Below are 24,944 nucleotides of genomic sequence, written 5' to 3' on the forward strand. Positions count from 1 at the left end.
TTGCAAATACGTCCTGGTGTGACTGAACAAAAATCGAAATGAAAGGGGCTCGCCCTGACTGGTTTGGCTCAGTGGATAGAGCATCGGCCTGCGGACTGAAGGGCCCCAGGTTCGATTCCAGTCAAGGCAATGTACCTTGGTTTTGGGCACATTCCCAGTAGGGAGTGTGCAGGAGGCAGCTGAATCGATGTTTTTCTCTCTCCTCGATATTTCTAACTCTCTATCCCTCTCCCTTCCTGTCTGTAAAAAATCAATAAAATATGTTTTTTTAAAAAAAATGAAAGGGGCTTCCTTGAGTTCTTGTTCCCTAAGAATGTCTCCTCCCTCTTTTCCAAAATTATAAAGTCAAACTCTTGAGCAAATTTACCACAATTTATTGAATTTTTCTGGGTAGTGGCAGCTCTGGCTAAACATTTGAAGAGCCCTGGCTCCCTGAAGAAGGTGGGGGAGCCCAAAGCAGGGCCTCTGTACAGGGGCTCAGGATCCCCCTCCCCCAACCCCCACCCCCACCAAGTGAGCGGCAGCATCTCTAGGGGACCTGAGTCTAGGGATCCCGTGGAGAAGAGGATGCGGGAGGCAGGAAGGAAATACAGACACCTCAGAAGGGGACTCACTCCCGGGCACATTCAGTGGTTAGAAAATATATTTCTATTTTAAAATTATTTTTTAAGAATGTGACTTTCAGACCAAGCCAAACATTTAATCACAGCACAATGCCTACACATTTTTAAGTCCTTTTCTTCTCCCATCTTACAAAAAATAAATAAAAAATATAGGCGCCTTTATGCAGAACGGTGTGTCCATCTGTAACCAATTCTGCTGGGAGGCCTGTCGGCCCTGTTCCGCTGCGAAGCCAAATATTGGAGTCCGGGAGGCAGCCCTGCATCCTCCCTGTTCATCGCATGCACCCGGGAAGGTTCAGATGACTTGGAAGAAGTCAAGCTTCGGTTTCATGGTCCCTTCTCCAGAACAAACGGAGTCACGGACCAGAGCCCTATCAGCCTCCTCTCTCCCTTCCCAAGGGGGGCCCTACAGCTCCTTCTCACTGGCCTTCTCGCCGTCGTCGCTGTGCGGGGCCTGTTGCCTCTGCTGCACCAGCTCCTTGTCCAGTTCCCGGAGCTGCTTCAGAAAGCCCCAGTTCGGGAGGACACAGCGGTTCTTGGCCACTTGTTGAATGGCATCCACCAGGGTCATGTTCCTGTGGATCATCAGGTAGGCCAGGACCAGGGTCGCCGAGCGGCTGCGGCCCATGACGCAGTGAACCAGGATCTTATCTGAAATGGAGTGGGGACAAGAGGCAGCAAACTAGCTAGTCATCATGGCATTCTTCACCATCATGCACTCGGGGGGGCAGAGGGGGATGGGAGGGCGGGGAGAGCTAGTTTCACTTAAGAATATCCCTGATGGGCCGTACAAATTAATTTATCAGATTTCAGCCCTTGGTTACACTTCTTAATATTCTGTGTGATGAAATGGGAAGCACACATAAAGCACTTGGCCTGCATACCGAAGCGCGATAGTTATCGTGGGAGAAGCACCAGGGAGATTGAGTTGCAAGTTGAATTGGCCACTGTTTCATAAGACACCCTTTTACTTAAAAGAATGGATGACAGGAAAACCATGGCCATTTAAACTTGGGTATTTGGCAGACTTTGGCTCAAAAGTGAACACAGTCAGTCTGCCACATCACAGAAAACAACGGATGGTCTTTATTGCCAGTGATAAAATGCAAGCTTTTGAGCAAATATTAAGAGTTTTGGAAAACTTGTATCTATCACTGTGAAGCTGATGGTTTCCCAATACTTTGAAGATTTTTGTTAGGATGAGTGATGAAGTTAACAAATCTGTTATTGATAACGTCTAGTGGAAAGTGTCAACATTTGGAGGATCTGCATAACTGAGTAAACCAAATGACCAAATACAAGATTTTACAGAATCATGCATAGGTAAAACATCCATTCAAAGACAGACCAGTGGATTTTCATGTAACTGAGTATGAAGTTTATTGATACGGCTTCAGATTCCACATCACAGCTAGCCTTTAAGAAGCTATCATTTGCCCGGTCGGTGTGACTTGGGGGTTGAGAGCGTCAACCCATGAACCAAGAGGTCACCAGTATAGTTCCTGGTCCAAGCACATGCCTGGGTTGTGGGCTCGATCCCTAGTAGGGGATGTGCAGAAGGCAGCCAATTGATGTTTCTCTCTCATTGATGTCTCTATGTCTCTATCCCTCTCCCTCTCTCTCTAAAAAAAATAAACAAAATCATATACTTTTTAAAAAAAGAAGCTATCATTTGTCAAGTGTGGGTGTAGTATCGAAGAAGAATACCCACAATTACCTGAAAAGGCGATTAGAGCATCCCTCCCTTCTCCAGCTACACTGCTGCTGAGTGAGGCTGGATTTTCTTCATCCGCGCCAACCAAAACAATGTACCACAACAGATTGAATGCAGAAGCTAATCAGATTCCAACTGGATTCTAATAAGCCTCGCATTGAAGAGATTTGCAACAATGTAAATTAATACCACTCTTCTCCCTAACTGTATTGGAAAATGTACTTTTTCATAAAAATATGTTATGTCAATATCCAGTGGTGTGTTTCATCCTTTTAAAATGAGTATTCAACTTTTCAGTTTTTCTTTCTAATAGGGTAAGTACTGATAGATACAACCTGCATAAACAAAACTCCCTTTGGCCACTGCCATGGCAGTGTCTGGGCCCCGCTGCGAAGCCTTGATGTGAAGCTGTTGCCTCTAGAGCTCACGTAGTGAGTGTCCACCGTGTTATTCCATCCTTAATACAGCTTTCAGGGTTCCAGTATCATCCTCCCTGCTTTACAGAGAGGGCAACGACTTGTCAGAGGTACCTCAGGAACCTGGTGCCAGCACTAGAAATAGTTCAAAACAACATGTTATTGAGGCCCTACTGTGTGCTGGACACTGGCCATCATGCTCTTGGGACAGAGAGAATACTGAGATTAGGATCTCTGGCTGTACCCACTACTGCTAGGCCAGTGGCCACCCTCCCTGGTTGTGCGATCGCTCTGCTGGCGTCAAGCTGGCTGAGGCAGCTCGAGCTGTGGGACCCCAGTGCTGTTCCTGTTCCTGAGTCTCGGGCCTGAGGCCGGGAAAGATGACCAAGAAGACATTCATGGACATCCCCGGGTCTCTGGAGCATCGCCAGGACATGAGAACAGCTTGGAAAGAACACTTCTGAATGGACATGGCTCTCCTGTGTCCCTCCCATCTTCCTCAGGGGACCATGTCCAGGACAGTGGGAATGGCCAGCAGCCATGGCAGCATGAGGACTCCAAGAAGGTTGAACCCCAGGCGCCAGGGTCCCCTCCCCACCACCACCTGGTCAGAGAGGCCGGCACACCCTGCCTGACAGTAAGGACTCTACTGATGGCCTCTCCACACATCACGGGGCACGGAGAGGTGTTCCATGAAGAGCCATTCACTTTATCACCGTCCATTTCCATGGATCCCCACAAGCTAACCCGGCGGCCTCCGGTCCCAGCCTTCATGCTGCTGAGCTACAGGAGCCTGGCCTCACCGCCCTGCCTTGTGCACCTTGGCCGGAAAGGAGGGCGAGAAGCAGGGCCACGCCCTTCCTGCGGCTGGGTTTGGGGAACTGGGCCCGAGGGACGGCTGGAGTGGCATGTCTACCTCTGGCATCCTAATCCCCACACCCTGTTCCAGAGGCTGCTGGCCCCCCGCCAGCCGGCTGATAACTAAAGCGTTTCTTCCTCTCCTGGCAAAAAGGGTAATTCTTTCTGTCATGACTAAATGCTCCGAACAGACGAAAGCTGTAGTTCATTAAGCCTTTTGGGAGCCTGAAGTCTGCTGAGTGGGAGGAGGGGGTGGGAGAGGAAGGAGAGGGGGTTTGGTGGGGGTGCGGTGGGGGTGGTGCTCAGCCCCAGCAGGAGCTCCTGGAACTAAGTTTGTTTTTATGATGGTGGCATTAATGCCACCAGCCATGTGAGCGTGGTAGGTCCCCCTGGAGTCAAGGGCCGGCCCCAGTCCCTCAGGGCCCTGCTCCCTCTTTGCTCTGGGGCTCTGCTCAGCACCACCCGTGGGGCCCAGCATGGGGTGATGAGAAACTGCTGTCAGGAGGGAGAGAAGGCCGGGAAGGCTGGCCTGTTCCCAGCAGGGTCCTGGCCAGAGAGAGCAGGGGACTCTCTGGGAGTTAGATACCAGCCGGGGTCAGGCCCTGGGCGGAGGCAGCATTGTCAGGGTTTGGCACTTTCTGGGTCAGCAGCTTTCAAACCCTTTGGTGTGGCTCCCAGAAACACTATATAGAATTCATCGCTAACATGAACATAGCCTCAGCTCACGCCACATCCTCCAAGTATGTTGTTAGGTATTTTTACTGTAGCCAATCCTCACAACCTGATGAGGCAGGTGAAAGACCGTCCCCGTTTTTCAGGGGAAGCAGCTGAAGTGCAGAGAAGGGACTCCAAGTCGCCCAGCTAGGAAGTGGCTGAAGTGTGTGTGGTTCGGACCCAGGCACCTGCCGCCAGGGTTGAAGCTCTTAAACGCTAAGAGGGGAATCGGAATCACAAGTGTGCGTGTCAGACGAAAGTTTCACAAAGTAATAAGCACTTTTCCCACGCACAATGCCTGCTGCTATTTTCTATTCTAATCTATTCCATTTTTTAAAAAAGAAATGCTGGTTGTACCCACACTATAGGTTACAATCTTAATGTTTGGGAAAAAATGGTGATTTCAGTGAAATATTTCCCCTTAGGCCTTTACCAAAACTTGAATTCCCAAAAGTTGAATCTTATGAAGAAAACCCAAATCCAGAATCTCTGCGGCTTCCCAATTGCATATTTCCCTTCTGACCAGGAGGTAGGCCTCTGTCACTCAAATCAGACATACAGGTCAAACCCCCCAACCCCGCACCCCCTCACCTGCACCACCCGTACCCCCACCAGGTGTGCACTCCCTAAACACCTCCTATCTGGGTTTGGGGGATGCCCTTTGCCTGTCTCTCACTCAGACCTCCGAACTTGCCTCCTCAGCGGCGTGCAAAGCCAGAGTTCATACTTCCTCCCAAACCGGTCAGGCTCACGGACGTCCTCAGACAAAGGGGGCACGGTGGGTTCTGAGATGCCCGCCGGCCCGAGTGTGCCGCAGAGGGAACACTCTCACAGCACCTGAGAGTCGGCCCTGCCTACAGCTCAGAGGCACCAGGGATCCGCCTCCTGCTCAGATGCAGCCTTCCTTTACTGACTCACGCCCACCTTAGCCACAATGGCCTTTAAGCTGGTGTGAAAGCAGGCTGTGGACCGTCGGTTAAAGAAAAAGAAGGAAGGAAAGGAGAGCGGTTATACTAAGACCCGATCTTTAGAGCCTCCTGGTGTCTGCCCTGGGATTTTTCCGACGATTTCCTTAAATTAAAACCACCCCACATCGCGCCAGGAGCGGTGAAGGCAGCCCAAGCGGGGTCCCCATGGCAGGCTTTTGTCAGGACTTGTTTTTCTGATGAGGAATGACAGGTTCCGTTGTTTCAGATCCCATCACCAGCTGCCCTGCCTCACATGCCATAATATTTGGTGACTTGTTACACAGCAAAGTCACCGGATGCTCAAAATACGGGCGGAGGATTCTCCCGTGAGGCCTGAGTGACAGGCGTTCCCACCACGGGCCCCGGGCACCTCCCTTGGCTCCTCTGGGCCGCTGGGTCCCCAGCTCCTGGGGCGGGACACTGGGCTAGATGATCGCTAAGATTTTTCCAGGGGGACAGATTGCCTGCGGGGTTCTCTCAGAAAGAGCAATCAGGGGAGGGTCGGTGGGAGTGGGCGCCCTGGGCTGACTCCACAGCGCCAGGAGCAGTGCTTTTCAAAAAGAGGGAGCGAGACGAGCTGTGGGCAGCAGAGGGAAGCCGTGTGCCCTTGGCAGACACTAGCCAAGGAAGAAGGGGAAAGATAAGAGGAAAGAGAGACGCCTTGCCTTTTGGCCAGACTGTCCATCAACACCTCTTACATCAAGAGTATAATAAGAAACATGCGCGTGGGCCTGGCTCTGACATGCTGTAGTCGCGTCCCTTGGTTTCCCAAAGCCCGACGAGGCACAGCCGCCCAGGGCACGTGGCCGGCAGGCCGGGCCCAGGCACCGCCACTGCGGGGAGTCCGTGGCAATGCCGCTGCCCGGCTGGCCAGCCTTTTATTGTGTTACTGTGACTCCTGGGGGCACAGGTACCCACTGACAGCCGTTGGGTTTCTTTGGTTTGGCCTTCGCAGCGTTTTAAGAAATTTTCAATGTGTTGCCAACACTTAAAAATCGAGTGATTTTACATTAAATCCCAGATTGGAGACATTTCCTGAAAAGTCGGATCTACCACATTTGCGCTGGTTCTCACACAACAAACGTTGGCTGGGACTGGGCAGCAGCTGCCCCTTGGGAAGGGGTATGAGCTCTGCACTTAGCCACAAGCACCCCAACCACACCCCACGGCTTACACACAGCCAGCTTCGTTCACTCCTGCACACTGCCTGGTCCTGAGCCGGTAGGACTTTGAGCCTTCAACTCAAGGAAATCTTTAAATAAGTAAGCACACAGTCCTGGCCGGTGTGCCCAATGGTTAGAGCATTGGCCTGCACACCAAAGGGTCACATGTTCAATTACCGGTCAAGGGCACATACCTGGGCTACAGGTTTGATACTGGCCCCAGTCCTGGTGGGTGTGGGAGGCAATCAATTGATGTTTTTCTCTCTCTCCCTCCTCCCTCCCTCCCTCTCTTACACTCTCTCTAAAAAAAATCAATGGAAAAAATACCCTTGGGTGAGGATTAACAGCAACAAAAAATGTAAGTGGACAAGGTACTGAGAAGGGAGCCCAGCCTCCCACCTGGCAATGCAGCCATGCCCTGGTCCCCATCCCCAGCCAACAGTCTAGTCCCCACCCTTGCATACTCCCTGGCTTTGGTATATACTTTTCCCTTCCCTTTTTTTTTTTTAAAGAGACTGTTTTTTGTTTTTGTTTTTAATGATGTTTTATTGATTTTTAGAAAGGAAGGGAGAGGGAGAGACAGAAACATTAATGATGAGAGAGAATCATCGATCTGTTGCCTCCTGCATGCCCCACACTGAGGATGGAGCCCACAAGCCAGGCATGTGCCCTGAGGGGGAATTGAACTGTGGCCTCCTGGTTCATAGGTTGACGCTCAACCACCGAGCCACACCAGATGGGCATATACTTTTCCCACTTGACCCTTTCTTTGCGAGGTGCTTTCGACCATCTGGTCTACCAGTCACTATCCACACCAGCCTGACCTCTGCATCGAAGCTCTGTGATCTGCCCAGGCCCAAACAGGACTTGAGGGTCCCATTCTCTCCTGACTCCGCAGTGTGGGCAGACTCCAAACTCATGTGCCGGGAACCAAAAACAAGCTGTCGTCTGAGCATATCACACTAGTTCAAAGTTGGAATGTCTTTTTTTCTTTGGGGATTGGAAACTTTATGATGATGATGTGCATGTGCTGGTGTGGCTGTGTGTTTCACGGTGCACGACCTCTCTCTATCACACACATCTGAGAGCCTGCTGTGCACCAGGTTCTGTGCTAAGTGCTTTATGTCGGTTGCTGCGGAGCCTCATTATAATCTTTCAAGGTAAATATTTTTATCACCAGATGCAGAAACTAAGGCTCAGAGAAATCACATTGTTACTAAGCTGTGATCTGAACCCAGCCCTGTCTTCTCCAAAGCCTGCCAGACCCCTCCCGTTAAGGGGAAGGCCAAAGGTAGAGTCATGGCAAGTGAACTGAAGGATTGGGTGGGGGTACTGTAGCTTTTTGTTGTTGTTGGTTTTTTTTTCCATATCATGTCAAATATGTTTTCAGTTAACTTCAAATATTCCGAGGCGAATTTTACCTCGTGGAGATGAGTCAGAGTCCAGTTGCTTTTTGATCCTGCTTGGAAACCCAGATTGTGCACAACACAAAAGGTGGCCCATAAATAGACTCATAAAAGAGTGACTTTGAAATGAAGCATTCCCGAATACAAGCACTTCAGTTCTATGAGTTTCTTTTTCATCATGACATTGCTGTGAACCAAAATAATGACCAATTGTTGGTGCCTATGGCCGGCTGTGGGCCAGGTTCACCTTGGGACGGCCGTCAAGGCCTGGGACTGCAGCAGGCATGGCCCCGGCCCGGCCACAGGTTGCAAGTTCCTGAAGCAGGCCATTTGGTCAAGCGGTGAGCCTTGTGATCCCAACCTCTTGTGCTAAGAAAGCGTTCAGTACAGTAGTCCCCCCTTATCCGTGGAGGATGTGTTCCCAAACTCCCAGTGGATGCCTGAAACCACAGGTAGTTACTGAACCTAAGCAACTTCTTCAACTCTGCCGGAAATGTGGCAGCAGCTGTTTTATTGGCAGACGCAGCCTCTCCAGTAATTTTATTATTTTTCAGTCCAACCTACTCCTGAATCTGTGCAACCATCCCTTACAAATGGCTTGGTGGCACCCATTTCAGGGGATCCCTTGCTGAAATCATTGTATAGGCTCCATGCTTTCTGGTGCAACAGGTTGCATCAATCACAACCCATTTTCTGTTCTGTCTTCCACCTACAAATGTAATGCTTTTTCTATCTTAACTAAACTTGTCATGCGCTGTGGCCATAATTTTTGTAGTTTAAGGTGAGACAGCAAAACTAGCATGAATTTCTTTTTCCTTCTTCACAATTTCATGGATAGAAGATTCCTTTACAGTAAGATCTTAGCAACCTCAGCAAACAATTTTTTTCTTTCCTATTAATTCAAGAACTTTCACCTTTTCACTTACAGTTTCTCTTCGGTGTATCTGAATTGCCAGCATCACTACTCTTGCACTTTGGGGCCATTAAGTAACGTAGGGGAACTTGAACTCAAGCACTGCGATACTGAGGCAGTCGATCTGATAACCGAGATGGCCACTAAGTGACTGATGGGCAGGGAGCATATACAGCGTGGACATGCTGAACAAAGGGATGATTCCTATCCCTGACGAGATGGATCAAGACACTGCGAGATTTCATTACGCTACGCAGAATGGCGTGCAACTTAAAACTTATGAATTGTTTATTTCTGGAAATTTTCATTTAATATGTTCAGACTGTGGTTGACTGGAGGTAACTGAAACTAGGGAAAGTAAAACTGCAAATGAGGAGGGGCTACTGTCACTGGTTACCCCAAATTATGTGATGGTCCCCTAAAGGGTTGTGACACATGCGGCTGAAGTCAGAACAGAAATTAGGGCCGTGAAGTCCCTGTGGCCTCTATGGAATGCCACCCTGCAGCCGTAACTGCATATTGTCTTACCTGGCACATTCCTAAAGTGTGCCCTTCTCTCCAAAATAGCCTGGTAGCCTTTCCCTGGATTAGGGCAGCTGAAACTGCAAGGACCAGTACTGTGCTTTCAAATTAACCCTGGGAAACTCAGACATCACAGGTGCAAAACTCAGTCTCAAATATAGTTTGCCACTTATAAAGGCTAGGTGGTCACTAGACTGAGTGTTACTGGACTTAGGGAGGGTCGGGTGGATGAGCGGGTAAGGAGGCCGTGGGCTTGGCTGGTTGGCAGGAGAATTTGCAGTCTTTCCACAGATTTTCCACTCAAGTCAGCTGCCTGAGGGTTTTCTGGCCTCAAACCTTTGACTATTCGTCGGGTTTGGGCACAGGCACAATTGCATCCCAGCTGTGAGGGTTCCCAGACCCCCCCTCCTTTGGAAGGATGGAGGAGGTGCCTTAGGTAGGAGAGCTTCAGGCCAAAGGCCTCCCCTCTGAACCCTCCCCATGCCGATGCCATCAAAGCCTGAACTCCACCAGCAGGCTTACAGCCTCCAGGGGCTCAGCCTTTTCCAGCTCATCCACATGGAACCCCCGCAGGGTGGGCTTTGAGAGGGGAGCCGACTCCCAGAGCGTAGAACCCTCTTCCCCCGGGGCGGGGGCGGGGCCGTGAGGGGGCGCGGGGCTCTTACTGTGATCCGAGTGGAGCGCACCGTCAATGAAGGCGGCCGCCGAGTAGAAGAAGACGCTGAGGTCGAAGGTGGGCACATCGTCGGCCTCGACTCCGTGGTACTCAATGTCCATGCCGCGGTAGTAGTCGGGCCCCGTGTCCACGTTCCGGCGGCCGTGGGCAGCGTTCAGCACGTGCGTGAAGCCCGCCTTCTGCAGCCTATAGCGGTCCAGCGCCGTGGCCCTGAGCGCACAGGAGAGAGGCCGTGGGCTGTGGGCTCCTTAGCCTGGAACTGGGGCGGGGGGTGGGGGGGGGGGCGCGGAGCTAGGAGGCAGCCCACTGGTGTCTGCAGGGGATCCTGGCTTCCAAAATAAGGCCTCGTCATTGAAATGCAGGACTTCCTTAGTCCAAAACCCTGCTCTCATGGACCCCTTGGACACCTGTGCCATTTCTCGTTTCTCGTTAGGATGCTTCGAGAAGGGAAGGGGGCTGTTCATTTGTGCGTTCATTCTTCCCTCACTCACCAAATGCAGAAGAGCTTGGTGCGGACACTGGTGGTCCAGGAGTGGACTGTCACCAGCCCTCCCTCCCAGGTCCCTGGATAACCCGTTCATCAAGCAGAGCTGTGTGGGGCAGAGGCCACCTGCGCACAACCTGGGGAGGCCCTTTAAAGCGGCCTCTTCTCTGAACCCTCGGCTGCTTATAGGGTTTGGAGGTTGGGGCTCGAAGGAATGGGTTAAGACGGGGCTTTTAGTGGAGGATCTGATTGGGATGGGGCAAGATTCCTGGTATTGATGCTCATGGGATTGGTGAACACAATGCGAAGCCCTTGCTTTGATAAGGAGTCGTTGCCTAGTTGGGCAAAGCACTGTCCCGAGGAGAGATACTTGAGCAGTCTCGTGTTTGAATTGATTTGGGGAAGTGCCTGAGGCCCACAGTAAAGTTATTTTCTGGTTTATAGCTTTCTCTTTCTCGGCAAGAAGTTCCAGGACCAGGGTAAAGTCATGGTGAAGTAGGTGGCCTTGGAACATGGGGCAGGGGACACAGGGGTTACTTCTGCTTAGAGCAGTGATGGCGAACCTTTTGAGCTCGGCGTGTCAGCATTTTGAAAAACCCTAACTTAACTCCGGTGCTGTGTCACATATAGAAATTTTTTGATATTTGCAACCATAGTAAAACAAAGATTTATATTTTTGATATTTATTTTATATATTTAAATGCCATTTAACAAAGAAAAATCAACCAAAAAAATGAGTTCGCGTGTCACAGGTTCGCCATCACTGGCTTAGAGCGTTCAGGGGAGACTCTGGGAAGGGGCTTTTGAGCCCGCCTGACTTCACACGTCGATCGTAGGCCATGGAGGGGCAGAGGGAGGCAAGGGCAAGCCAAGCCAAGAAGACAGCACAATAGAAGGAATGGAAGCTGGAGATAATGAAGGCCTTCCAGGAAATGTTTCTTATTTCTTGTATCCAATCATTTATCCCCAAATAATGATTTAGATTCTATAATGGCCATGCATTGTCCTGGGTACTGATGCTGCAGCAATGAACAGATTAAAAAAGGTCCCGTAGGAAGCTTAGATTCCCCTGGGGAGAACAGATTAACAACAAAGGAATAACCAAGATAATTCCAGATAGCAGTAAGAGCAGCATGAACCTCTGTGGTCCTGCTCCAGGTAAGGGGGTCAGGGACGGCCTCTGCAGGGAGGTGGCGTTTCAGCGAAGACTGAGGGATGAGCTGGAGGAAGAGTATTCCATCCAGGTAGAGGGAACAGCAAGTGCCACAAACAGGAGGCAAGCTAGTGTGGCTGTGGTAATGAGGGAAGTGGTGGTGCAAGAGGAATTTGGAAAGGTGGGCTGGGACAAGGTGGGCCCTGTAGGCCGCAGGAGAAAGAGTTCGGATTTTATTTTAAGTGTGATAGAATGGCACGTGCCACGGAGGATCTTAAGGAAGGGGTGAGCACTGTTTACTTTTTTAAAGACCAGTTTGACTGATGTGCGGAGAAGGATTGGAGAGGGGCAAAAAATTAGAAGCGGGGACCTCTCTTGGAGGCGGTCGCAGTTGTACAGCCACGAGAGGACGGTGGCTTGGACCAGGCTGTTGTCACAGGAGACTTGCTGTTGGGTTGGGAATGGGGACAGGGAGGAGGGGACTGGTTTGACCAGAGCATAGGATGTGAGAGAACTTTTGGAGAGGGAGTGCGGGATTTGGTCATGGAGGTGCTTGGCTGCCAGGGTCTGTATTTGGGGGTCAGGGAGAGCTTTTGATAGTATTTGAGAAGGGCGGGGGGGATCCCATCCGGGCTTTAAGAGGACATCTCTCTCAATAGGACAGAGACCGGTTCCACAGCTCAGGGAAGAGGTGACGAGGGTCTGGAACCATAACAGTAAGAGGCCGAAAGTGGCATTGTGCTCCAGGTGAGGGCTCACCTCGAGGCCACTGGTAAAAGGAGGTGGACAGAAATGGCCATAATGGATGCCAACGTGGATCAACACCCTTGGCCGCGAGGAGCCCTGCAGGAGAAGCACGTGCCATGGCCCCTCGCTGAGGCCCCTTATCAATCGCTGGCTTCCTGGAGCTTCTTTGTTTGCCGTGAGAGGAACTATGGTGGAGTTCAGTGTTTGGGAAAGAGGGAGCTAAACACAGGCATTAGCTTTTAGGAACATTTGCCAATAGCCCATTAGAACTGAGGCGTAGGGAGGTGGGGACTGCAAATAAGCCCCCCCTCCACCCCCCGCCCCACCCCAGCTGGCCTTTGTGCTGCCATCCTGATTAGGGAACACATTCTGCTTTCAATTTTTTCCTTGCAAAGGTCTGCTTTTCATTTTTCCTCTTGTCTCAAAGTATGTATACAGCAAACATTATGCTTTTGGGATATAGATCTGCGCTCAGTTAAAGGCTCCACTAATGCAGTCCATCTTGCTGAGTAGCAATCAACCTCACTTTGAGGTTGAGCTCAGTGGAAAAATGAAAATTAACTGTCCTTGACAGGAAGTTTCTATCCACGGTAAAGACTGTTCTCTCTGGGTTCAGCAGCTGGGTTTCAATATAATCAAATGGCAGTTTGAATAAATAACTCTTTGCACTTTGCTGCCTTGGGGGTCGAGGATCTGGGTACAGATGCAACAAGACTCACTGCATGCCATCTCTACATTCACCCCAAAGAGCTGGCTTTGCCTGGTGTCCAAGAGGGAGAAAAGGGTCCGCGGGAGGGTTAGGCCTGGTGGGTGTGTGAGGCCCACGGCAGGTTTTCGGGGCTCTGTGGCTACCTGGGCTGGGAAGCGGAAGTGGTGTCCTCACACACCGCTCTGGGGAGTTCCCCCCAGCTTGGTGCACTCAGAGTCCAATCAAGGGCTCAGAAGAGTACCAGTGGCAGAAGGGAGACCTACGAACCATCAGAGTGAGTCAGGAGACAGCGGCTGTGATGGAGGCAGATCCCCAGTTGGCCGGGATGCCTCGCTCAGCAATTACTGGGAGTGGAGGTAGGGGGTGAGAGAGAGTGCTGTCTGGCATTAGATTGTTTTCTGTTTTGTTTTGGTTTGGGTTTTGTTTTGTGTTAAGGCCACCTGCTCAGATATGTGGTGTGGGAAAGAGACTAAGAAACGTGCCTCTGTTGAAGGAGAAAAGCTCAGGAGAAAAACAGACCTAGTCACTTACTTCCAGAATCTAGATGCTGCCAGAGCCTTTGTTTCTGGTTGTTTAAGAAAAACCCTAGATGTAAGCAATCTGTTCGCTTAAAAACGAATGTTATCTAATTACAAAAATAATACATGATCAATGCAGAATGTGGGAAACATACCCCCTCGTGTGCGCACACACAAAATCGCCTGTGCTTCTAACCCCCAGAGATAAGGATTATTTGCTGTTTGATACCCTGCCCTCCAGTTGCTTTCCTAGGCATAGATTCGTATAGAGATGTGCCTGGGGGTATAACACTATATACAGTTTACCCCCTTTGACATGGTGATATATTGTAAACATCTTGCTAAGTCAACTTATGAGCTTCAATAGCTCTGTGCTGTTCCATTCTATAGGTAAATCTCAATTCTATCTCACCAAGCCCCTATTTTGGACTTTGTCTTCCCTCTCCCTCTCCCTCTCCCTCTCCCTCTCCCTCTCCCTCTCCCTCTCCCTCTCCCTCTCCCTCTCCCTCTCCCTCTCCCTCTCCCTCTCCTTCTCCCTCTCCCTCTCCCTCTCCCTCTCTCTCCCCATCTCCATCTCCATCTCCCTCTCCTTCTCCCTCTCCCTCTCCCTCTCCCTCTCCCTCTCCCTCTCCCTCTCCCTCTCCCTCTCCCTCTCCCTCTCCCTCTCTCTCCCCATCTCCATCTCCATCTCTATCTCTATCACTATTCTGGAAGGGGTTTGGTGGGTATTATAAGAAACACACTATGAATGAACAACTTTGCTCTGTTTCTTTGAGCACATCTCTGATTATATCCTTAAAAGAGATTTTTTAAAATGGCATTGCTGGGTCAATGGGTATGAGCATTTTTAATACATGTAATACTCACTACTAAATTATCCTCTAGGAAGATTGCTCAAATGATTCCCATTTTTATCTTTTGCTATTTGCTAATTTCAAAAACAAAACACCACTAACAAAATGGTGCCTTGTTTTCATTCATTTATTTTGCACATGAGGTTGGACATTTTCTCACACATCGGACTCAGGCAGTGCCTTTGTGAGGTTGTTGTCATATCCTGTTTTTGACCCATTTCTCTAACCTGGCCTACCTCTGGATTCTGATACCAGATGGGCAGGGGCCGAGGAAGTGACTTCCTTCTTGCAAAGCCCAGTTGCCTCCATCAGAGACCTTCCCTTCCTCCCTCCTTCCTTAGCCTGGCCCAGCTTCCTTCCAGCCCCTCTGGGGATCCTCTGGGAAGCTTGCTTCAACCCCCCACCCTCTAAGAGCACTTTACGTGGGGCAGTCTCCTTGGGCAGCACTCCCGTCATCCCACCTTTTCAGACCCCTTGGTGCTCTCTGATTCCCAGCCTACATACCTCAGCACCTGCCTGAAAGCCCATTTTCCCCAGGTGTTTGCTCTCGCACAGAAGGGAGGCGGGACATGCGTGTACATAGCTGTACACGCCCTCCACCAGCTTCCTGGCAGGAGAAACCAGCTGGTCCCTTGTTGCCAGGATTCTGCTATGAGCATCAAAGAAAGTCCACTAATAATCGGGTGGTTCTCCCCACCCTCGTGTCTGTGAGGCCCACTGATTTCTCTCTTGTTTAAAAAATGTATTTTTATTGATTTCAGAGAGGAAGGGAGCGTGAGAGAGTGATAGAAACATCAATGCTGAGAGAGAATCACTGATTGGTGCCTCCTGTGTGCCCTCTACTGGGGATCGAGCCCACAACCCAGGCATGTGCCCTTGACCAGAATTGAACCTGGGACCCTTCAGTCCACAGGCCCATGCTCTATGCACTGAGCCAAACTGGCTAGGGTAGGCCCACTGATTTCTTGCACCTAATTATGGACTCCTGTGTGCTTATGGCCTGGATCCTGCAATCTGATTCTGATGCATGCAACACTGTTGTGGTCTCACATCATTTCATGGACGTGACCTTGTGGTGGTATTCTCCTTGACCACACCTGTTCCTTGCAGGTGGATTTAATACACCAGGCATATTCCCAGCTTTTCACTTCAGTCAATTCACCTGATGTGAACTGACAGTCAGTGGTTTTCTAGTTCTTGGGTGCTCTTATTATTTGCCGATGATGAAGCTGTTCAGTTTTGAGGCCCCTCAGAGAATACAGGCCTGGCCGGTGTTGTTTATAAGCTTAAACTGCTGCATGAACGGAAACAACCGAAGCTTTGGACCCTCGTTTTCTCTTTTTGTTAAATAGAATGAATTACACTGGCAGCCCTTTCCTTAAAAGAGTTTTGTCAAGTCTAGTGATGCACTATTCAACAGGAAAGGTTAAATGATACATGAGGGGAAATGAGGGGAAAGAGCAATAGGTAATGTACAGCAACACGTGATCCATGGTTGTCTCTGGGTAACGAGATTATGATTAATGGAAACTTTAATTGCCTTCTTTTTTTCTCTCTCTGTTTTGTAAACTTTCCGTGATGAAGATGTCATATATTCACTTGATAATGTAAATGTTTACCATGATTTTTATTGATGTTATTTCCTTAGTTCTCAGGAGTGACGGGCTCTTGCAAAGACTTCAGGTGGCCTTGGCCTTCTTAACTCTTGTTAGAAATCTCTCCCCACTCACTGTGCCCGAGGCTGGTGCCCAGTCTCACCTAGGTCACCTTCTGCATTTGGAGGTTCCGAGTCCAGGTTTCCTAGTTCTTCTGGGTAACATTCAGGACATAAGGGGTCAGTCGAGACTGTGTTTTGGCTGCACTCCATACTAGCCATGGCCCCCCCTGGAAGCAAGTCAAATCTCAGCCCTACTTGGTGCCTTGAGGCTGCATTAGTTCCTTCTTTGGGGGGAGAGAGGCTATGGCTGTCCCGGCATCCCAGTGAGAGGCCTTGTCTCAGGCTGAGGACTGTCTCAGCTGATGGATTTGCCTTCACTTCACTTCCTGACCTTCTTGGGGACAAACCAGCCCTGGAGATGCCTCTGTTTTTTTGAGGGAGTTGGTCTGGTTGGGAGCAGAAAAGCAAGAAGAGCAAGAGAGAGACCTGGGAAGCAAGCTCAGGGTGGTGGGGGCTGGCCACAGGCATGTGAGGGGTCAGGCTTTATGCGGAGGGGCAGCTGTAGATGTTGATAACTCTCAAAGCCAGACCTTGGCAGCAATTGGAGTTTTAAGAAAAACGGGGAGCTGCTTTTGGCCCCCACCATTCAAGCCGCAGAGCAGCTGAACAGCGCCACGGTGTTGATGAGAGGGAAGGGATTTCTCAATTATGGTGTTTCAGCCGGGCTGTGCTACCAGAGGCTGCCCTGCCTGAGAATTTGCAATCACTTTGACAGTAGCCAGGATATTTTCCCTCCTGCTGACTACGGGGGAAAAAAGAAAAAAGGTTTTGCTAAGCAAATGAAAGATGTCAATGAGATTAAAGTGAGAATATTTAAATTACAGAAATTTAGTGCTTTCAAGCATACTCAAGCACTGCGGAAGCTCCAACGTAGGGACTGCTGATTGATAAGAGGTGATGAATTATTCTTATCTCATCATTGACGCCAGTCCCTGGCTCTCTGGAGGGCAACACTTGGTTAACCTAATTTGAATCTAATTTAAATGGCTTAAAAGTAATACAACATGTATGTGCTTGAATCTAATAAAGCCTAATTTATTTAATAGGACATTTCTTAAAGAATTTTATCTTAGCGCTGAAAGGGGCCTTTGAAATCATCCCTTTATTTTACAAATAAAGAAACTGAGTCCCAGAACAGGAAGATGTTTGAACTCTGGTCCCTGAATCCTGCTTGATGGCTTCTGCTCTCCTCCATGCTGACCTTGCAGCTCTTACTTGTGACAGATTCAGACTCCCACCAAGTTTTGGGGAATGTGTGGGGAGAGGGGAGCTGTGGCTTGACCGAGATAGACATCCCCACGAGAACATCCAAAAGGTGACTGGTTGGCTTGGACCCATCCCCTCTACTGGCCCAGCACCCTGAACTCCAACCACTTCCCCTCCTATTCGTGGCCTCTTCTTACTGGGTTGTGGTGGTGGAGCTGGTGAGCAATGGAGAGTTGGAGTCACCAGGCACCCCACTTGCTGAGTCCCCTTGGAATAAGCTGGGATTGAGAAAATGCTTTAGAAATTCTGAAGCTCACAGGCCCAGAGGGCTTTGCTGTGGCCATGCCTCCTTGGGCCTTAGGTCGCCTGGGTCCCTGGAAGGCCAGGACAGTGTCTGTGGGGTGAGTGGGTGCATGGGCTGGAGAAGGCTCATTAGGAGGGACTGTCCTTCCAGCCTGGCCTTGGATTCATGATAGCATCTCATGGGAATATTTAACCAGGGGGTTTTCTTAGCACAGAGGGACTCTTAGTGGCAAAGCATAGTAACCGTTTACCTTCCTCTCACACTGTGACTCAAATGACCAGAACTTACCTGATCTATAGTAGTTATTGGGTGTATCAGGCATGCACTAGATGTCATATGTATGAGCTCATGGAATCCACATATTAGAGGTGAAGAAATTGAAGCTCAGAAAGTTTGAGTGACTTGCTCAAGGCCACGTGGAAACCAGTATTTGACCCAGATATTGTGGCTCCGGAGCAGATGCTCAGCCATCTGCCTCTCTCCAGAAAGAAGCCCTTGGGGAGAGAGGACGGGGAAAGAGTGGGCTGCTTTGTGGGAGTAAGTCTGGTCCCCAGCGGGTTCCAGGCATCACTGGTTTAGGTTCCAGGAACAGCCGGAGGCTCTGGCTGCCCTGGGATGTCCATCCTCACTCCTGGTCCTGACCACCCTAACTTCCAGAGCTTGGCACTCAGCTTTCAAAAACCTTGGGTGCTTCAGGGGAAGGAAGAACTCAACCTAAGCACAAATATCAAATTGAAACTGGGGCTTTGTGCCTGAGGAGCCAGCGCTGAGCTTTCCCCTGGTTCGAGCAACACCTATAAAGAGACCAAGGAGCCCAGGCCGCCATGCCTGCCCTCAGCTGGGCTGTAACCTCCCTGTGGTGGCCTTGGCAGTGGAATCAACTGCTGTCTCACTAAGCACCTAGGAGTCTCATTCACCTTGTTAAGTGGGCATCTGGGCGGGGCCCTGGACAGAGATGGACAAGACCAGTTGTGCTGACTTTGGCTCCTCCCCACGCGTGCACGCAGGTCACACACTGACTGTGGAGCTTGCCCAGCCTGTGCATGCGCGTCTGGGGCTCAGTTAGGCAGAACTGGATTGAACTAAAGGGCAGTGACATTTTCCTGGTGGAAGGAGGAAGCGTATCTTACTGCATCAAAGCCAACTGTCTGGCACTGTATTGACTAGAACATGACTGTCCTGCTCAGACACTCAATTTAACTTCCTGCAGAAAGTACCGCGCTGGCCTTCAGCCTGCCACAGGCTGACCCTGACCTATCTTCCCAGGTTTCTTTCTCACTAAGTAACAGTAATAGCAATTTTTTCATCTGTCTAGTACTTTATAATTTATAAAATGCTTTCATAGTCCATATTTCTTGGACTCTTCTCAGTAACCATTTAAAAAAATTTTTTTTAGTCAGCTACCTCCTGCACACCCGCTACTGGGGATCAAGCCGACAAGCCGGGCATGTGCCCTGACCGGGAATTGCACCAGTGACTGCTTGATGCATGGGTGGACACTCAACCACTGAGCCACACCGCCAGGCTCAGTAACCATTTTTAGAGATGAGGACATAGGCCCAGAAAGGTAAAAGGACCTGCCCAAAACCACCGCCCCTGCAGTAGCCTGTGGCTGTGGTAGATGGTGTGCTATCCTTTAGAATATTTGCTGCCCTTCCCTAGGGGAAGGTTACACTTTTCTGCCCTGTTGATGTGAGGCTTTGGCACGGACTTGCTTTGGCCAATGAAATGTGGACATCAGCCTGGGTCCCGAGTCCCAGAGTAAAGTGGACATGCAGCACCGTTAGGACCTGCCCACCGTGGATATGACATGTGAGTGAGACATAAGCCATCATTGTGTGGGCCACTGAGATGTTGGGGTGGCCTGTTATTGCAGCACGGCTGTCTTAGCTGACCACACAGTGGTAGGATTTGGCTTCATCCCAGGTCTTCTGAAAGTGCCCTTTCTGCCATATCCATCCCCTAAATTCCAGATAAATTACCTTATTTCTCCTTACCTCTATGTCTCTTCTCATCCTGACCCATCTGCCTAGAATTCTGTTGAAATACGACCCATCTTCCAGAGCCAAGCCTGGAATTGACCTCTTCTGTGATGCTTACTCAGACCCATAATGCAGGGAACTTAGTGAGCATTTGCTATGTGCCAGCTGCTACTCTAGCACTTCATTTGTTTTCACTCATTTAATCTTCACCCTGTGAAAAATGTTATGGGCTGTGAATTATACCTTAATAAGGCTGTTATTTGAAAAAAGAAAACAGTCTGGCCAGTGTGCTAAGTGGTTAGAGCATTGGCCCATACACTGAAGGGTCATGGGTTTAATTCCCAGTCAAGAGCATGTACTTGGGTTGCGTGTTTGATCTCTGGCCCAGTTGGAGTGTGTGCGGGGGGGCTTGCACTCTCTCTTCTAAAAATCAATGGAAAAAATACCATTGGGTGAAGATTAACAAACTAACAACAACAAGAAAAGAAAACAGTATAGAGTCCCTATATACCTCTCACTTAGGTTCCCCTAATATTCTGGGAAATGATTGGATAAATTGTGGTGCAACTATACTATGGAATATTAAAGTGCAGAATAGTGTATATATAATATGATTCTTTTTTTTCTAAAAAATTGTTGAGAGAAACAAAAACCCTTTCTGTGTGTGTATATGTTTGCTTATGTTTGCAATTGTATACATAAAGTAGTAGACGTATGCAAGTAAATGTAATACTGGCTTCTCCGTGGTAGGATTACGAGAAACAAAGGGTGAGTATGCAGTTTATTTTTATAACCCTCCATTTAATTTAATTTAGTACAGAAGGGCATGTAATTTTTGTAACTTTTTCAATTTAAAAATATTACGAAAAACCAGACAAGGGAGGCTGTCCCTGGATTTTCCCTGACTAGACGGTTATCTCGAAGTTTTTAGCAGCATGATGTATGTGTGTGTGTGTGTGTGTGTGTGTGTGTGTGTGTAAATCGCACATGCAGAGGCCCTGCACCATCTGCTCATGGAGAGATGGAGCATGAGCCGGAATCCTGGGGGTGGAGGGAGGATTTAAGATGGAAACTTCTGGATTGGGCAAAACTGCATTCGAGTCCCAGTTCTCTGTTGCCTACAGGGCTGTGGACCTTGGGAGAGTTAATGAACTGCTCTGACCCTCAGTTTCCTTATCTTTGAAATGGGATAAGTAGATGACCTCTTTCATTGGGCTTTAGAGAAAATAAAGTGAGATAGTATATGCAAGATGCTTAGCACAATGCCTGGCACAAAGTACTTAGTAAGTCATAGGCATTATTATTATTAATACTAGTGGCCCAGTGCATGGATTCTTGCACATTGAAATTAATTAGAAGGTGGCCAGTGGGGCGGGACCTGGGGCGGCGCCACGGCACGAAGGGCATCTGCAAAGTGAATGGGGGTCCCTCCAGTAGTCGGGGTCCCTCAGCCTGGCCTGTGGGGATCGGGCTAAAACCGGCTCTCCAACATCCCCCAAGGGGTCCCAGAGTGCGAGAGGGCACTCTGCAAAGTTGCTGTTGTACAGGGTGTGGAACACAAACGCAAGTGTGCAGTAAACCAGATTCAGGGATGACAGTGCCCCAGCACAACATAACCCACGGCTGAAGGTGGAATCGTGCGGCCCCACAAGGAATCGGGCTCCCTCCTCTCTGGTTTCAGGGTGCGTCACCGGAGAACTGCTGCTGCCAAGTCACTGCAGCTCAGCAGCTCCTGCGTTGAACATCTGCCCCCTGGTGGACAGTGCACATCATACCTACTGGACGGTGGGATGATCGGTATATATAGCCTTTTATATATATTGATTATATACAGTATGAGCTTCCCAATTGTTTAAGGAATGGGGAATGGTGGCTATAAAAATCTAGAGAAGGGGACAGCAACCTGAACTTTGCTAGGCTTACCTTTTTCTTCTCCACACATAGGTTGATGTGCCTCTTGTGCGTGTTATACCCAGCTAAAATAAAAGACTACATTTCCCAGCCTCCCTTGCAGCTAGGGGCAGGGGAAGTCTTGGGTGGGACTTCTGTTTGGAAAGACACCCTTTTGCTTTTACTTTCTCTCTACCTCCCTGCAGTCTGGATCCTACAGATGATGACTGGAGCCCTATCAGCAATCTCAGCCCATGCAGCAATCTTGAAGAAGAAAGCCTTACCCTCAGGATGGTACGGCAGACACACAGGAGCCTGAGTCCCCAATGATCCTAGAGACCCATGCCAGTCCCAGCTTGCCTTCCTCTGAACATTGTTCATGTGAAAGCAAAATCAACCTCCATCTCACCTGGCCAGCTTGGCTCAGTAGTTGAGCATCAACCTATGAACAGGAGGTCATGGTTCGATTCCCAGTCAGGGCACATGCCCAGGTGACGGGCTCAATCCCCAGTGTGGGGCGTGCAGGAGGCAGCCGATTAGTGATTCTCACTCATCATTGATGTTTCTATCTCTCTATATTCTCCCTTCCTCTCTGAAATCAATAAAAAAATATATTTTAAAAACCTTAATCTTGCTTAAGCTCCTTTTCTGAGTTTTCTGTAATATGAAGAAAAACCCAGCCCTAACTATTAGAGTCACAGAACAACCAACCTTAAAAGCAAAATGTCATGGCCTGGAGGTGGCAAGAGGTGTGACCTGGGGAAGGGCCTGCTACCTTCTCCTGGGCTTGGCCAGGTACTTACTCATCCCCGATGTAGAGCTTGGGCCAGACCTCGTTGACGTGGGTGTACTGGGGGCTGCCCTTCCAGAAGAGGCGCTCCAGCTCGAAGGCTCCGGGGGTGCAGTAGTCCTCGGCCTCCAGCTCCTCCGCCTTAGGCAGCAGAGTCTTGGCAGATGAGTAGGCACTCTTGAGGCTCGTCCTTGGTTCTCGGGATGTCATCTTGGAGCCAATGGATGCTCTCCTTTCTGCAGCTGGTCATGAGAGAAGGTCAGGACCGGGATTAGCAGGGGACAGAGGTAAGGAATGGGCTTTATGAAAAGAGGTGGGAATAAGCTGATGCTGAGATATGGCAGGTATTTCCCAGGCCTGCTGTGTTTCTGCTTCCTTTTCCCAGGCCCCAAAGGCAGGCACAGTGGCAACAACACGTCCCTCATTCCAGTCTCTCCAGGGCAAGCGTGCTGGGGGCCTCCAACCCAGGCTGAGGTGGGTGCAGCAGACCCAGGACAGCAATCCCTGCAGGCAGCCAGCCCCTGGTCTCCTTTCCTTTCCAGTGGTTCTCAAACTTCTGGCCTTTTAAATACAGTTCCTCATGTTGTGACCCAACCATAAAATTATTTTTGTTGCTACTTCATAACTGTAATGTTGCTACTGTTATGAATCATCATGTAAATATCTGATATGCAGGATGGTCTTAGGCGACCACTGTGAAAGGGTCGTTCGACCGCCAAAGGGGTCGCGACCCACAGGTTGAGAACCGCTGCTTTAGACGTTACCCCTTCTTTGGGGCCTCCTTTTTCCTTTATCTGCCTGGAATTTGCTGACTTGGGCCATTTTGAACTCAAATAGGAAGGCCCAGAAGGTCCTTGGCATTCCAGGCTGTGGTGCTCGACATCAGCAGGGAGCCGGTGCCCGTGGAAAGGGCACACCTGTCCATCCCGAGCCTGTGTCGCCTGGGCAGCCAAGCACATTCTCGGGGCTTCAGGAGCCTGGGAGTGGAAGGAAACTTGGCTGCATGAGTGTTCATCGACTTGTTAGGACAGTTGAAGTCAATGTTTGCAGCTCCGACACTAGGACGCTGGCAGGGTGTTAACTGACCAGGGCGTCAGGAGTGATGCTCCTGGCTGGAGAGCTGGGGGTGCAGGCTGCACCGTGTATTTGGAGAGCTTGTCGGGCTCTGCGAGTGGAGTGCTGGAGGCGAGTTCCCGTCCCCAAGGAAAGGCATTCACTGTGGATCCCTGAGCTGAGTGACTGATGCCCCTACACTCAGCCTGGGGAGGGCACCTCTAGCTCTGAGGCTGGAGGGAAGGAGGAAAGGGCGGAGTGGCTGAGAGACATGGAGGTGTGTGAGGGCGAGGGGATGTTATTTATTAACAAATACGTATCTAGCACTTATCTTCTGTCAGGCACTGTTCCCGGTGCTTTCTGATTATTAAGTCATTTAATCTTAAGTCAATTCACAGCCCTATGAGGTAGGCGCTGTTATTAGCTCCATTTTACAGATGAGAAAAACTAAATTGAGAATGTTTATAACATAGGGTCTTAGTCTTCTGAGAAAAATAATCGCAGAATTCAGTGTGAGGAGGGGCAGGCCAGGGGTTTGAAGAATGCAAGGAAGGGTTGGTAGCTTCAAAGACCACCGGCTCTGTCCAAAGGACTCAGCACACCCCTGGAAGAGGCTCCTACTTGCCGAAACCGGTTTGGCTCAGTGGATGGAGCGTCGGCCTGCGGACTGAGGGGTCCCGGGTTCGATTCCGGTCAAGGGCATGTGCCTGGGTTGCGGGCATATCCCCAGCGGGGGATGTGCAAGAGGCAGCTGATCGATGTTTCTCTCTCATCGATGTTTCTAACTCTCTATCTCTCTCCCTTCCTCTCTGTAAAAAATCAATAAAATATATTTAAAAAAAAAAAAAAGAGGCTCCTACTTGTCAAAAATGGGACAATTTGAACATGAAAAAATAACTGTAGTGGATTGAAACACGTCGAACATTTTTTTAAAGTTTATCTTTATTGTTGATAGTATTACAGATGCCCCCTTTTCCCCCCCATTGACCCCCTCTATCCTGCACGCCCCCGCCCCAGGCCTTCACCACACTATCATCTGTGTCCACGGGCTTGGCATATATGCATATGAATTCCCTGGTTTAATCTCTCCCCATCACCCATTTACCCACCCTCCCCTGCCTTCCCACTGAGATTTGTCAGTCTGTTCCATGCTTCTATGTCTCTGGGTCTATTTTGTTCATCAGCTTATTTTGTTCATTCGATTCCACAAATGAGTGAGGTCATGTGATAGTTGTCTTTCTCTGACTGATTTATTTTGCTTAGCATAATGCTCTCCAGGTCCCTCCATGCTGCTTCAAAGGGTAAGAGACCCTTCTTTTTTACTGCTGCATAGTATTCCATGGTGTAAATGTGCCACCGCTTTTTTACCCACTCACCTACTGATGGGCACTTGGGCTGTTTCCAGATCGTAGCTATTGCAAATGGTGCTGCTATGAACATCGGGGTGCATATATTTTTCTGATTGGTGTTTCAGGTTTCATAGGATATATTCCTAGAAGTGGGAATACTGAGTCAAATGGCAGTTCCAATTTTAATTTTTTGAAGAAACTCCATAATGTTTTCC

The 24,944-nt window shown here is 49.5% G+C and overlaps 1 protein-coding gene across 1 annotated transcript in view; it reads right to left on the reverse strand.

The window, feature by feature from the left end:
* Positions 1-543: 543 nt before the first annotated feature.
* DUSP29 (dual specificity phosphatase 29) overlaps positions 544-24,944 on the reverse strand; it is a 34,174-nt gene continuing 9,773 nt past the window's right edge. Inside the window, exons 2-4 of the mRNA XM_036337346.1 lie at positions 22,341-22,569; positions 9,963-10,183; positions 544-1,274 (exon numbers count right to left, since the gene is read on the reverse strand). Coding sequence (XP_036193239.1) covers positions 1,030-1,274; positions 9,963-10,183; positions 22,341-22,537 — 663 coding nt within the window. The 5' untranslated portion in view covers positions 22,538-22,569 and the 3' untranslated portion in view covers positions 544-1,029. The remainder of the gene's footprint in view (positions 1,275-9,962; positions 10,184-22,340; positions 22,570-24,944) is intronic.

This window comes from Myotis myotis, unplaced genomic scaffold, assembly GCF_014108235.1.
Source record: "Myotis myotis isolate mMyoMyo1 unplaced genomic scaffold, mMyoMyo1.p scaffold_m19_p_15, whole genome shotgun sequence".
In the NCBI taxonomy this organism is placed as follows: domain Eukaryota; kingdom Metazoa; phylum Chordata; class Mammalia; order Chiroptera; family Vespertilionidae; genus Myotis; species Myotis myotis.